Source organism: Plecotus auritus (assembly GCF_963455305.1).
Source record: "Plecotus auritus genome assembly, chromosome: 4".
NCBI classification, from domain to species: Eukaryota; Metazoa; Chordata; class Mammalia; order Chiroptera; family Vespertilionidae; genus Plecotus; species Plecotus auritus.
In genome coordinates this window covers 30,104,737-30,120,420 of record NC_137775.1, presented here as the reverse complement: position 1 = coordinate 30,120,420, position 15,684 = coordinate 30,104,737, and the positions used below count along the sequence as shown (strand labels likewise).

At 42.1% G+C, this 15,684-nt stretch overlaps 1 protein-coding gene across 5 annotated transcripts in view; it reads right to left on the bottom strand.

Annotated features, from left to right (window-relative positions):
• The window catches only part of ADGRG6 (adhesion G protein-coupled receptor G6), a 147,441-nt gene that overhangs the window by 66,299 nt on the left and 65,458 nt on the right, over positions 1–15,684 (bottom strand). For all 5 annotated transcript variants that reach the window (XM_080667131.1, XM_080667129.1, XM_080667130.1 and 2 more), the window contains exons 3-4: positions 9,117–9,458; positions 6,289–6,912 (exon numbers count right to left, since the gene is read on the bottom strand). In XM_080667131.1, coding sequence (XP_080523257.1) covers positions 6,289–6,912; positions 9,117–9,458 — 966 coding nt within the window. The remainder of the gene's footprint in view (positions 1–6,288; positions 6,913–9,116; positions 9,459–15,684) is intronic.

The following is a 15,684-nucleotide window of genomic DNA, read 5'->3' as shown; positions in this document are numbered from 1 at the left end:
TATCTTTTTCATCAAGGAATTGTTTTTAGAATGTAACCTATGTATGTTCACTGATTTTTATAGATACCACAAAGGTGTTTAAAGGTATTTACTTAATATTAACTGCAAAATTTAGAGTCAAATTTTTTTGAAAAAATGTAATCACTGAAAATGGGCAGTTGATGAGAAGCTGAAAATCTTTCTTTTCTATCTGTTGTTCTTGCGAAATTATACTACTGAAAGGAATCACTATTTATTTACAGGAGTTGTGGTAAAAAAAGATTGATGTGTGGTCAACAACTCATCTCATAACCTATTTAATCACAATCCAAATAATAGTAGACAACAATGAAACCTTAGCATGAGTTACAATGGGGGAAATAATTCCTTTTCAATTCTTTCTTTGCAACTGTACTAAGCTAAATTTTACAATTTTTCCATTAATAAATATATTTCAAATGAAATTATCTCCAAGAATCATTTATGCTCATAAAGACTTTAAACATCTCCAAATAATAAAGTCCTTTGTAAAGATAAAGTGATTTTATCTTCATTATGTGAATACAATGTATGTATATATTATCCTATATAATAAAGAGCTAATATGCTAATTAGACCAGATGGTGGAACGACCTTCCCGAATGACCAGTGGGAGGGGGGTGGAGCCAGCGGTCCTGTGATCCTGTGCTGTCAGGCCAGCCATAGCAATCCCAGCACCACCCCTTCCGCAGAGGCGGGACAGGGCACGACCGCGGCACCTCAACTTCCCACAGCCTCCTCCCCAGCCAGCCCGGCCCCCAATTGCTCCCCAGCCCCCCCCCCCCCACCACCCGTGGATGGGTGTTGGGGCCAGTGTTAAGGAGCTTTGAGCCCAGCTGGCGAGCACAGTGGCAGAGGTGGGAGCCTCTCCCACCTCCGCAGCAGGTGGGCAGTAAGGGGCAGGGGGTTTTGGACTGCGAGAGCCTGGACTGAGAGAGGGATGTCTGAGTGCGGGCACTGACCACCAGGGGCAGACACTCAATGCAAGAGCTGCCCCCTGGTGGTCAGTGCACTCCCACAGGGGGAGCACTGCTCAGCCAGAAGCCAGGCTCACAGCTGGAGAGCGCAGTAGCGGTGGCGGGAGCCTCTCCTGCGTCTGCAGCAGTGCTAAGGAGCAAGGGGTCCCGGACTGTGAGAGGGATGTCTGCGGGGAACAGGCCTAAGTCGGCAGGTGGACATCCCCCAAGGGGTCCCGGACTGTGACAGGGATGTCTGCGGGGAACAGGCCTAAGTCGGCAGGTGGACATCCCCCAAGGGGTCCCGGACTGCGAGAGGGATGTCTGCGGGGAACAGGCCTAAGTCGGCAGGTGGACATCCCCCAAGGGGTCCCGGACTGTGAGAGGGATGTCTGCGGGGAACAGGCCTAAGTCGGCAGGTGGACATCCCCCAAGGGGTCCCGGACTGCGAGAGGGATGTCTGCGGGGAACAGGCCTAAGTCGGCAGGTGGACATCCCCCAAGGGGTCCCGGACTGCGAGAGGGATGTCTGCAGGGAACAGGCCTAAGTTGGCAGGTGGACATCCCCCAAGGGGTCCCGGACTGTGAGAGGGATGTCTGCGGGGAACAGGCCTAAGTCGGCAGGTGGACATCCCCCAAGGGGTCCCGGACTGTGAGAGGGATGTCTGCGGGGAACAGGCCTAAGTCGGCAGGTGGACATCCCCCAAGGGGTCCCGGACTGCGAGAGGGATGTCTGCAGGGAACAGGCCTAAGTTGGCAGGTGGACATCCCCCAAGGGGTCCCGGACTGTGAGAGGGATGTCTGCGGGGAACAGGCCTAAGTCGGCAGGTGGACATCCCCCAAGGGGTCCCGGACTGTGAGAGGGATGTCTGCGGGGAACAGGCCTAAGTTGGCAGGTGGACATCCCCCAAGGGGTCCCGGACTGTGAGAGGGATGTCTGCGGGGAACAGGCCTAAGTCGGCAGGTGGACATCCCCCAAGGGGTCCCGGACTGTGAGAGGGATGTCTGCAGGGAACAGGCCTAAGTCGGCAGGTGGACATCCCCCAAGGGGTCCCGGACTGTGAGAGGGATGTCTGCAGGGAACAGGCCTAAGTTGGCAGGTGGACATCCCCCAAGGGGTCTCGGACTGTGAAAGGATGCAGGTCGAGCTGAGGGACCCCCCTCGTCAGTGTACAAATTTCATGCACTGGGCCACTAGTGTATATATAAAAATGCTAGTCAAAATTTGTTAGGGATGGTAGGAAGAAGTCTATAGTGAATCAGTTTTAGGGCATGAAGAACAGAACTGTAATAATTGAAAATGAAAGGGTAGGGATCCAAGAGTTGATGATGCCTTAGTAATTAAGGGCTAAATTTTACAATGAAAACAAAAGTTGGTACAAATCCAAACATTTCTAGAAAAGAATAACAACAAAGTTGGGTACTTATGAATTGTATCTTATCTCTATAACCACAGTGGCTAATAAATGGAAGTGCTTGTTAATGCTAGTTAAATAAATGTAATTTGTTTGAACTTAGGCTATTCATTGACTTATACTGTATGACACCTCAGGAAAGAGCAGTCAGCGGTAAAATAAATAAAACTGGTAGAGAAGGCACTGTCTGTTCTTTGTGAAAAATGGTGGACACTAGCCAGTATCTAAACCTGAATCATAACACAGGCAAATACTTGCACCTATAATTAAAGAGCCAGCCAAGAAAGCTGTCTATCTGTGGAGGTCATAAAGCTGAATATGTTTAATGAAAATTGTTCTAAGAAAAAGAATGATGCTATAAAATAAAAAGAAGTGCTGCTAAATAAAGCATTTCTTTCTAAAAAAGACTGACAAGATTAGCCATGCTTTTAAGAAACTCTGATGAAAATTTCTTAATTAAGGTATATTCCCCAACTATGCTTAGAATAGTTTAGGAAAACAACAAAAAAAGTCCAATTCTGAAACTGTTGAAACACTTTTTATTTTATTTTATTAAGGCTAGAATATTTCATATTTGAAACAAATGACAGGATATTTAAATGTAGTTAGGTCTGTTTTACTATCTTTTTTTCATATGGAAACTTTACTTAGTTAGCAAAACACCTTTAGAAAAAAATCTGTTCATTGTCCACCACAAGTTGATTCTGAAATAAAAGTTCATATTTAACAGACATCGTCAGGCCAATGGAATGTTAGGTATGAAATTCTACTTTCCCATTGGTTACTGTACTGATCATTAGTTTGGGGAAATTATTAATACCATAAACAGCAAGCCACTACATTCTGGGGGAAAGGAAAGGTTAAAATGTTAATAGAGCATACTTTTTTCCAATTCTTGAAGTTTTGCTGAACTAATAAACTTAGATATAATCTGTGTTACAGGTATTTCCTGTCAGTTAATAAGTGACTTGGTTCTTCAACTCCCAAAGCTGATGATTAAACGGCAGGAAACTCCCTCTCTCTCTCCTGTTATGATTCCTGAAACTCAGTCCAAGATATCTGAATCTATGAAATGTGGGCGTTTAGCGTCATCTTGGAATGTCAAGAAGACAATTATAAAAAATAAAGTAATTCACATCACTGGTTAGGTAAACTAGTGCCACTCCTTTGAATGAAATCATTCTGAAAACTTATAGATGACTATGATACCTGGGCATGAATCTGATGTATTCTGGTAGTCTTAAGACTTGGGAAAGGAGTTTTAACTACGCTGTTAAAAACAAAACAACAAAACGAAACAACTCATGGGCATGGCTGTGTTTCAATAAAACTTTAAGAAAACAGATGACCTGCCATAGGCCCTCCTACTTTGTCAATCTCTGGTCTACAGGATTTCTTAGAGAAATTTAGGAATTCTTGTACACTATATCCCTCACATTTTATTATATTAAGGCACTCAAGAAGCATTGCAGAAAAGAAACCTTATTAATTAAAAAAAAACAACCCACACAAATACATGTTAACACCCTAGAAAGCTAGCATTTTCCCGCAGAAGGTGCTCTGGCCAGAAGAGATGGCTCCTGGATCTTCTAGTTCTCACCTGGGTCAGGATTAGCTCACCTGCTCTAGCACTACGTCCCGTTTTCTAGTCCTGCTTATTCTGAAGCACAGTCTTATTTATACTGGTTAAGAATGCATTGCTCTAAAACCAATTCCTGAATTTAGCCACATTATTGAAGTGACATTGGTTAAATTCCTTAACCTCTTTGGGTCTCAGATTTCTCTTCTGCAAAATGAGGTTAATAATAAAACGCACATCATGAGATCTATGTTGTAAAAAATGAGTTAATATGTGTACTAGTAAAGTTCTTAAAACAGTACCTAGAAAATAATATATGTATTCAATTTCAGTATAAATTAAGTGTTAGCAATTACTAACATACCTAGCCAATTCTTTTCTTTTTTTGTTTTGTTTTAATTGCCAGAGTCCTCAAATTCTGCCCCACAAAAAGACAAAACGCTAAAGGGTCTTCATTATGACTTTTAGTAATGACCCAGGACATGATGAAAACAGGCTTCTCAACTAAGGATGCAGGAAGTGTCCCACTGTCCTACCCTCCTGTCCACCATCCCACACCAAATACACATGCTTGACCTTCTCAATTTCCTCACTGAGTAAAAGACTTCTTGGGGATCCCTGAAGTGCTCTGCAGCCAATCAGACCGAGGGCAGCTGGGGAACACCTTTAGCTCTTACAAAGTTCCACAGTCTCCTTCTGGAACAGGGTCGTGGTTTACCCTCTTTCCAACAACCCACAAGGAAATAACTGGCAAATGACATCACTTAATAGCCTCCCAACATCTGCAGCAGCACCGTGACCACATGGAGAGATGGGTTACCCACAAAGATGGGTAGGTGACAGGAGTTCCCCAGGCCAGCAGGGCAAACACAGGTCAGGGAAACTGGGGAGGTGACCTCAGGTCTTCACATTGGGGCCTACTTTCTTAAAAATACTGGGAACAAATTTCTGAAAGAATCCCTTCCAAGGTCACATACAAATTACTTTTTAATATTAGGCCACTTCTTCTCTCCTTTAATGAGAATTATTTCTGTGACTACAAATTATATTTATCAATACCTTAGCTTTAGTCATATAACATTCAATATGATAATGAAACTTTCACATTTTGTATTTTATTAGTCCTGTAGTAAAATAAGGACTTTCAAAATTAACTTATGTACCTAGAGAATATTTGATAGAAGTCTGTCCTATATAATAAAAGCATAATATGCAAATTGACCAAATGGCAGTAGGACTCGTCGGCAGGGGGCGGTGCCAGGCCAGCCAAGGCGTGTGCCAGCGGGCAGGGTGCAGCAGCAACCAGAAGCAGCAGAGGGGCAATCAGGAGCGGGCAGGGCTGGCTGCTTGCCAGCCTGCGCCTTCTCCTGATCAGCCCACCCGGTTGCCACGGGCAGGATGTTAGAAGGTGGGGCTGGCCGCTTGCCGCTGGCGACGTCCCCTGACTGGCACGCTGGTTGCCTCCCGCAGAGGGAGGCCAGACTGCAGCTTAGACATCCCCCGAGGGCTCCCAGACTGTGAGAGGGTGCAGGCCGGGCTGAGGGACCCATCCGAGTGCATGAAATTTCATGCAGCGGGCCTCTAGTTTTAATATAATTATGTTACACAGAGTTATTTTCTCTAAGCATTTTGCATTTAGTTACATCTAATATTATCACATTTAAAGTCTCTCAAAAAGCAATCAAAGAGAAGAGTATTTGAAACAAATGACAACGCTCATTTTAAAATAATTAGAATAAAAGTTCAAATAAAACAATGATAATTTCTGATTATCAAAGATTTTCCTTAAATGGACAGTTGTGATGTTTAATACTGACTAAATACCATGCTTTTAGGTGGTGGTGGTTTATTTAAATAACATAAAAATCAGCATTTTGCTGTATCTATGTAATTAAAAACAGTAACTTATTTGTTCCTTTTGTTTCAGGTCTGGTGTTAATATTTCTATTTGATATATGGTAATTATAACTATTGTTTGTTAGTGATAAACTGTGTAATATTTTATGACCTAAAGAAAACTTAAAAATGGTAGAATCAAAGGCTTTGATTGAAAAAATATGGCTTATAATCAAATGTTTACAATGAATAGTTGAGCAGATAACATTTTAAAAATTAAAAGAGCTAATTAATGCTAACTATATATATATATATACACAAATGTATATACATATATGTACTTATTCCACATAAATACATGCTTAACGTAATTATATATGTGTACATATATAATTTTATATACATATATGTATAGGTAATTTTTTGTTGCCAAACATATTCAAAGAGCAATGCTTTAAAAAAAAGTTAATAGGCCACAGACTTACCACAGCTTAGGTTGCTTTCAGCTTTCAGAGCTAGGGTTGGGATATTCCAAAAGTCGTTTTGCCAGTCGACCACATTCCCTTTCACATTACAGCTGAGGTTGAAGAGGATTTTGGAACTCATGGTAAAATTCCAAAGTCGAAAGTTATAAATGTCCGCTTTTAGAGAGGCAATTCCATTTTGATTGGAGCCCAACAACAATTTCCCATTCCCAGAAATAACTTTATTAATGCTCGCATTGCATGGAACTATTTGGTGCCTTCTTTTGAAATTGATACCAATATAACCCAAAGAATTATTCCAAACAATGCAGAGCAGCTCAAAGCTTTCTGTGAAAACGTCTTCTTTATCCTTTATAGGTAACACGCTGTTCAGTAAACATTTTGAGCCAGCTATGGCTAGAAAGTAGCCACTCTTGTCCTTTCCAAAACTGAGTAATTGTGTGAAGGATACATTTGAGTAGGAGAAAGCCATCCATTCACTGTCTTCCTTGCCAATCCTGGCTGCTTCAAAACAGAGTGTGAAAGCGCTGAGCTCCGGAATAGAGACACTTTTTGCAACAGATACCTGGTACACATCTAGTATCTGGGGTAAAATGACCTTTTGATTCCTTAGGGACACAGCGACTAGGACAAAACATAATAACAGATAAAAGATGTTAACTTCAGATACGGACCAATGAGATACAAAATGTCTGATACACCCAACCTCTCCACTAATTGACTTTTTTGCCTACTGCTCTCCTCTTTCGCTGTTCATCTACCCTCTATCACCAACCCATTACCTTATACCAATATTAGTAATAGCAATAAAAAAGTCCCACCCATTTAAACTCTAATCATGGTTAGATATCACACTGAAATCTTTGAGGTACAACCAGCCTCGTTAATAACAAGTATATTTCTTCATCCCTGAACTGAAAGAAAAAAAATAATTAAAAAACTACTGGTTTCAGGAAAGCTCTATTCATATGTAAGACTTTGAAAAAATATGTTACTTTCAAATAATTTCTAAATATAATAACTAATAGTTCTATTTTTCATTAACAATTGCCTTTCTCCTCTTCAGACACCCGATATCCTACTCATGTCCCCCATCACGCGGGTATTTCAGGAATGAAGGCAAAGACACTGCCATTGAGGAGAGGGAGTCTAGTAACACAACAAACAAAACTGTAATTTTAAGCACTATTTCCTTTACATTTGAGCTAGTTTGTGAGGAATAGTAAGGGGCAGTGGTTCAAAGGGCAGACGATGGAGGTCCCTATCCCAGCTCTTCCGCTGTGCTGTGTGACCTTGGACAAATTATGCACATTGTTCTGCCCTAGTCTTTTTAGCTGCAAAATGAAGGACCATGGCACCTATTACACAGGTGGTCAACAGGAATTAAGTAAGTTAATGCCTGCAAAGCACTAGGGCAGTGCTTGTCAATCTATAGCTAGTACTGATTACTAATATAGATTACTTTTATTACATGCATAACAAATTCAAAATAACATAAATCAGCCTAGTCTTTCTGTGACATATGTGAAATGATTAAATAATACAATGTATTTAGCCCTATGCTAATATAATAGACACTGTGAAACATCATCAACTGATTTGAAAGAGAAGCAGCCCTCCACAAAAATATTGCTTAATACTGGTTTCAAATGAACACTACTTTGAATATACTTTAATATACACCAAGAATAGGTTGATGGTAAGAAACATCATTTTATATAAATATTTTAGTTAAAATTCCATGATGGAATTTAACAGAATTGTATATTTTAGTCCACTTTTTAAATATTAAACACTTCACAAGTCTATTTACCCACTGGGATCTTATGCAATATGAACCCAGTATTCTACATATGTTGTTAAAATGAAAAGGCTAGAAGCAAGCATGTCCATCAATATTTTATTAGTGGTTATGGCTGAGGGTGGTATATCAATAGGTAATTGTAATTTGCTCCTTTCTATTTTCATATTTCCTATAATACTTTAGCATTTTAAAAACATTATTTGAAGAATTAAAGCATGTGTTTCAATTAACCACATATCTGTCCATTACAAATAGTAAATAACCTTGCCACCAAAAACACAATTTATAATGATGACTCATTTTCATTGTAGTGCCTTTCTTTTTTGTTTCTTCCCTTGATACATGAAATCTACTTAAGAAGCTCAAGAGAAAAAACAGTATAACTACATCTCACAGTTTGGAAGCTTGCATTTTCCTTAAGCAAAGACGGGTTTTAGAAAGAACAGAATTATTTAAATGTTAAGACATGCCAGAATCCAGGAAATGTATTTGATAAAAATATATTTTCTTTCCTTCAACTGCCATTTTTCAAGAGGCTTTCCTCAGTTTTTTTGTTTATTAGCATAAGTAATAAATAGCTCTTTTAAAAATTTTAATTTCTATGCTAATTTTTATATTTATCCCCTAGCATAGTTCCTTAAAAGGCAACATCTTAAAAGCCTAAAAGAAGATGATTTCTAAATAGGAATGTTTTAAACATTCAGTAGAGAGATGTTAAAATTACAGATTTCAATTATTAGCTGTGGAAAATCTACTGTCTTCCAAGCAGCCTTTATATGTTCTGCATGTAAACAATATAAAGGAATTCAGCTCTACTGCAAGCAGATCTTTTTGGATCTGCTAGCTATCTATTGCTAATGAGAATACTCATGGAATATTAACAACTGCTTGCCCTTACATTCTAACCCTAATCCTTCACATTCACATTCACATAAAAGAGCGTAAGTCTGGCTCCTGGTCCTGTGTTTATCGTAGAGCATGTTAAATGAAAGCAGAAGGTTGGCACAGTCTTTGGTTTACATACCTCTGATGTAGCTGGCATTGAAACCTTTCTTCTGGATGCTGAAGTCACTTGAAAAGGACACAAGCATCTCATTTGCACTTGAGTTGAATGATAGGCCTTTGGCAGTTGCTCCACAAAATTTCTTCTGGCTCTCTCCATTATCAAGGGATAATGAGTCATAAATGCAATTGGGCGCTTCTTCAATGTCGAAGTCATTAAACGTTATCTGAATGATATAGCCAGCGGGGGCTCGGAGGGTCCACATGCAATACTGGGCGTTAGGGTAGTCGTTAGGGTAGCATGGAGAAGTAAAGGTCCCGGAAGGGTTGGATAGCACAAGCCTGCAGTTGGCACATCCGCACACTGTTGGCCAGACAAAAAAGAGACATGAGAGAAGGGCTAGGATCAGAAGCCGTACAATAATCCAAGAATACCACATGCTGGGGACAAACAGTAAACATCTTAAAATACCAAAACATAATCATGAATATTAAAAGGAAAATAAAACCATCTCAGGGGAAAAGAAGCAACAAAAATAAACCAATAAAGAAACAAAAAGTGAAAAGAAAAATACATATTCTAGAGCAATCATTCTAAAACTGGTGTGGGGGTGGGAGGGCATGTACTCTGAGAATCTGATGAAAGCTATGGGAAATGTTTCTAGTAAAATGCACAGGGGCCACTACCTTTGGCCTGTTTTTAGGAGTGCATGAGGCCTCAGGAGCCTCACAGACTTCACAAAGCTTCACTGAGCATAGGTAAGAATCTCTATTCTAGATAGTAATTGAACTGGGTTCAAAGGTTTACCCAACCATAAAGTAGAACTCAATATTACAAACCGTGAATATAAAGGAAGAGAAACACTTAGGAAGTAAATGTTTTTAAAAAAGCAACCAGAAGTGGAATTGCTGGGTCATAAGGTAGTTCTAGTTTTAATTTTTTGAGGAACCTCCATACTATTTCAATAGTGGCTGTACCAATTTGCATTTCAACCAAAAGGCAGCTAGGGCACTCTGGTTCCCATCAATAGACAGTTGCATAAAGAAGATGCAGTGCACACATGCAGTGGAATATTACTCAGCCATAAGAAAGAACATAATCTGTTTTAAAAATATATTTTATTGATTTTTTACAGAGAGGAAGGGAGTGGGATAGAGACTTAGAAACATTGATGAGAGAGAAACATCAATCAGCTGCCTCCTGCACACCCTCTACTGGGGATGTGCCTGCAACCAAGGTACATGCCCTTGACCAGAATCGAACCTGGGACCCTTCAGTCCACAGGCCAATGCTCTATCCACTGAGCCAAACCAGTTAGGGCAAGAACATAATTTTTCCATTTGCAACAACATGAATGGACTTAGAGGGTATTATGCTAAGTGAAATAAGTTAGAGAAATATAAATACCATATGATTTCACTTATATGTGGAATCTAAAGAGAAAAATAAACAATACAGAAGCAGACTCACCGATACAGAGAATGAACTGAGGGTTGCCAGGTGGGAGGGGGGAGGGGGCTCAGTGTAAAAGGTGAAGGGATTAAGAAGTACAAATTGGTAGTTACAGGGATGTAAAATACAGCATAGGGAACATAGTTAATAATATTGTAATAACTATGTATGGTGCCAGGTGAGCACTAGAATTATTAGGGGTATCACTTCCTAAATTGTATGTCTACCCACTATGCTGTACACCTAAAACTAATCCTATCTAATAAAAAAGTAATATGCAAATTAACCATAACTCCGCTACACCCACAAGCCACGCCCACCAGCCAATCAGGAGCAAATATGCAAATAAACCCAACCAAGATGGCTACTGCCACAGAGAGCAGGAGGGAGGCATGGGTTTCCCTGGCAATGGAGGAAGCCAAGCTTTCCGCCTGCCCTTGCCGGCCTAGGCCTCCACTCCAGGCTACAAAGTTTCAATGATAGAAGATACATAAACCCAAACAGAAATGGCGCAGCCACGGAGCTGGAAAGAGCAGGAGGCTAGGGTTGTCCCGGTGATGGAGGAAGCCAAGCTTCTGCAGCCCTGGCCAGCCCAGGCCTCCACTTAAGGCTACAAAGTTTCAATTATAGAAGATACATAAATCCCCCCAAAAAATGGCTGCTGCCACGGGAGCAAGCAGAAGGCTTGGCTCCACTCCAGGCTACAAAGTTTCAATTGTAGAAGATAAATAAACCCTAGATACCAGGGCCTCCGCTTGGGTTGCCAGGGGGCGTGGCCGGCCTGCAAACCACCACAGGCGCCTCACCCAGGCTGCCCCACACCCCAAGGGAACCCCCACCCTGATCTGGGACACCCTTCAGGGCAAACCAGCTGGCCCCCACCCGTGCACCAGGCCTCTATCCTATCTAATAAAAGAATAATACGCAGATTGACCATCACTCCAACACACAAGATGGCTGCCCCCATGTGGTCAAAGATCCTTCTGCCATGTGGACATAAGATGGCCACCACAAGATGGCCAGCAGGGGAAGGCAGTTGGGAGGGACCAGGCCTGCAAGTGAGGGCAGTTGTGGGCGATCAGACCAGCAGGGGAGGGCAGTTAGGGATGACCAAGCCGGCAGAGGAGGGAAGTTGGGGGTGACCAGGCCTGCAGGGGAGGGCAGTTGGGGGGGACCCAGGCCTGCAGGGGAGGGCAGTTAGGGGTGACCAGGCCTGCAGGGGAGGGCAGTTAGGGGAAAACAGGCTGGCAGGGGAGCAGTTAGGCATCAATCAGGCTGGCAGAGGAGTGGTTAGGGGGTGATCAGGCTGGCAGGCAGAAGCGGTTAGGGGCAATCAGGAAGGCAGGCAGGCGAGCAGTTGGGAGCCAGCAGTCCTGGATTGTGAGAGGGATGTCCGACTGCCCGTTTAGGCCCGATACCACCGGGATTGGGCTTAAACGGGCAGTTGGACATCCCTCGAGGGGTCCCAGATTGGAGAGGGTGCAGGCTGGGCTGAGGGGCACCCCCCCCCCCGCCGTGCACGAATTTCGTGCATCAGGCCTCAGTATAAGATAATATTGAATGTCAACTGTAATTGGAAAAAAAGAGAGAAAACATCCAATACAAAAAATAAACAGGTTATCTTCTGACAGACTATTTTTTGTAAAATTCAAATAAATAGGATCACTTGTATGTGTGAAATATTTATGGTTTTGAAAATAGTTTCATTTACCACAGTTTGTAATTATATACTTGTGTGATTATCTTATTTATGCATTCACTCAGTAATATTTATTGAGTGCCTGTTACATACCAGGCACTATTATAAATAGTATATAGCAATGAACAGGAAAGATGAAGTCTCTGAAGGATTATTACATACTAGAGGCCCTGTGCATGACATTTGTGCATGGGTGGGGGGGGGGGGGCGTGTCCCTCAGCCTGCACCCTCTCCAATCTGGGACATCCCTCTCACAATCCAGGACTGCTGGCTCCTAACCACTCGCCTGCCTGCCTGCCTGATTGCCCCTAACTGCTTCTGCCTGCCAGCCTGATCACCCCCTAACCCAGGGGTGGGCAAACTTTTTGACTCGAGGGCCACAATGGGTTCTTAAACTGGACCGGAGGGCCGGAACAAAAGCATGGATGGAGTGTTTGTGTGAACTAATATAAATTCAAAGTAAAGGAGCGGAGGGGAGAGCAAGAGAACCCTCCGCTCTTTCGGCTCTGCAGGCCGGATATAACAGCCGAACGGGCCGGATCCGGCCCACGGGCCATAGTTTGCCCACGGCTGCCCTAACCACTCCCCTACCAGCCTGATTGACGCTTAACTGCTCCCCTGCCAGCTTGATCGCCCCCAACTGCCCTCCCCTGCTGGCCCAGTAACCCCCAACTTCCCACCCTTGCCAGCCTGGTTGCCCCTAACAGACCTCCCCTGCCAGCCTGGTCACCCCTAACTGCCCTCCCCTGCAGGCCTGGTTGCCCCCAACTGCCCTCCTCTGCCAGCCTGGTCACCCCTAACTGCCCTCCCCTGTAGGCCTGATCACCACCAACTGTCCTCCCTTGCAGGCCTGGTCCCTTCCCACTACCCTCCCCTGCTGGCCTGGTCGCCCACAACTGCCCTCTCCTGCCGTCCATCTTGTGGTGGCCATCTTTGACCACATGGGGTGGCCATCTTGTGTGTTGGAGTGATGGTCAATTTGCATATTCTGGTTAGGATCATATCCGTTTTGAATACAAAGACAAACAAATACTATGGTGACAAATGGTAGTAAGAGGTAAATGTAAAATAATCAATTAATTCTCAATTATGATTTATCCAGGCTCTGGCTACCAGGTAGAACCAGAAACCAAGGTCTACTGTTGTCCCAATGCCTTTGCCATTAATCATCATACTAAATTTAAATATTTGCATAAATGTAGGCCAAATTCCATTTATCCAACATTCTGGATAAAGTAATTTCCATAAAACTGACACAGAAATTTTCCAACAATAAAGTACTTTCCACTATGGTAATGGAAATCACTCTAAATCATGTCCCTCCCTTTTTTACAGAATTGAGAATGAAGATGCAATAGCTTTTCTTGAAAATGGTAGTCATAACAAATATTATTCTCTATATGGTGAAATATTCAGGGAGGTATATGTTACGCTGCTCGAATTACCTTTTGCTTTTTTCTTCTCCCTGTGGCCACCTTGTGTCATGCACTGTTTTTGTATCATGCACTGCCTTGCCAACTCTGCTCCCCATCTATTCTTGCTAACTTACCCTCTCTTAGCTCTGCCTCCCTAAATCTCCAACACCTTGTACAGGCCCAAAGACAGCCAGGAGAAAGCAATTTATGATCATCAAGTGATCTCCAAATGCTTTCTCTCATCCATCCCTGGACCACAGACTTCTCTCCCTTGTAGCACTAGTCAGCACAGCGTGAGAGTATTTGCCTACTGTCTGTCTTCTCCTGCTGGTCTCTAAATTCCACAAGCACAAAGTATGTACTGTCATATTCACCATCTTACTCATTATAGCATCCCTGACACACGGAAGACCTTTGATGAAACTGATGAAAAAATAGTTTACATGAATGAGAAAATGCTTAAATTAAAAATGACTTAGTATATGAACCGAATTCAAACAAAGTCTAAGTCTAAGAGAAAGATAAAGGATGTGTGAGCTCTGGAATATCTCTTTAGATGGGACTTGGGGTTCAATTATTTCACTCCTAGCACAGGACCCAGATGACTGGACCTTTCTGATAAGGCTAACTTCCTATTACTGTACCTTAGGCTGAGGAGAAAAAAAGTAATTTAACACTAATCTATCCAATAATATGCACTGAAGATTAAAAAGAAAAACAGCCCAGCCAGCATGGCTCAGTGGTTGAGTGTCAACCTATGACCCAGGAGATCTCGGTTCGATTCCCAGTCAGGGCACATGCCTAGGTTGCAGGCTTCCCAGTGGGAGGTGTTCAGGAGGCAGCAGATCAATGGTTCTCTCTCAATAGAAACTCTCTCTCCCTCTCCATTCCTTTCTGGAATCAATAAAGATGTATTTAAAAAAAAGAAAGGAAAATAAGTTACTCTCTTTGTGTCATCTCAGCATGTGTGCAGGCAGTAGTATCATTTATTCAAAAAGAGATGCCATTCCATGTATCCAAGACCCAAGTAATATTCATGATATCCTTTATCACGGTATATGGTTCTTGCCAAATTCTTCCCTAAGAATTGAATGAAAGATACAGGAAAATTCAAATTTGACTGGAAACACTGACTATGAAATTTTGAACAAGTTCGTCTTTCTGTGCCTCAGTGTCACCAACTTTATACAGGTGGTAGTAACAGCACCTGTCTCCTAGGGTTATTGGGACGACTAGAAGGGTTAGTACTGTGAAGTTCTGGGAGCTGTACAGGTATAGTTAGCACTACTTCAGTGTTGGCTATTATTCATCATTTCTATAACACACAATATGTGCATCAATAACTTCAGAGAAGAAAATAGCACCCCACTTCGGTAGCATCTCTCTTTCTCTGAGGCATGCATTGGGATAGAAAAGAGAAAGAAGAGACACTACACTCATAATGTTCATTTAAAAAACAACAATTACCCCTAACCAGTTTGGCTCAGTGGACAGAGTGTCGGCCTGCCGACTGAAGGGTCCCAGGTTTGATTCCGGTCAAGGGCATGTACCTTGGTTGTGGGCACAGCCCCAGTAGGGGGTGTGCAGGAGGCAGCTGATCGATGTTTCTCTCTCATCGATATTTCTAACTCTCTATCCCTCTCCTTTCCTCTCTGTAAAAAATCAATAAAGTATTTTAAAAAATAAAAAAATAAACAACAGTTAAAGCATTCTCTCCCGTGCTTCTCATCTCCAGTAGCTAGACAGAATTTAGAGATAGCACTACTAAAGAGTGATTATCTTAATTGGGTTAAATGTCAATTAAACGCAATATTGTCATGTAAATTATATTTACAGATCAATTCACATTAAGGGGCTCTCACTTATATTACCTCATTTGATATCATAATAACCCTGAGAAACAGTTCCACCTCCATCTTCAAATGAAACAAATAAAGCTAATGTAGATTACATAATTTGCCCAAAGTTACATATAGAATTCATAGCAGGACCAAGAGTCAAACCAGCTCTTCTGAAACTAAGT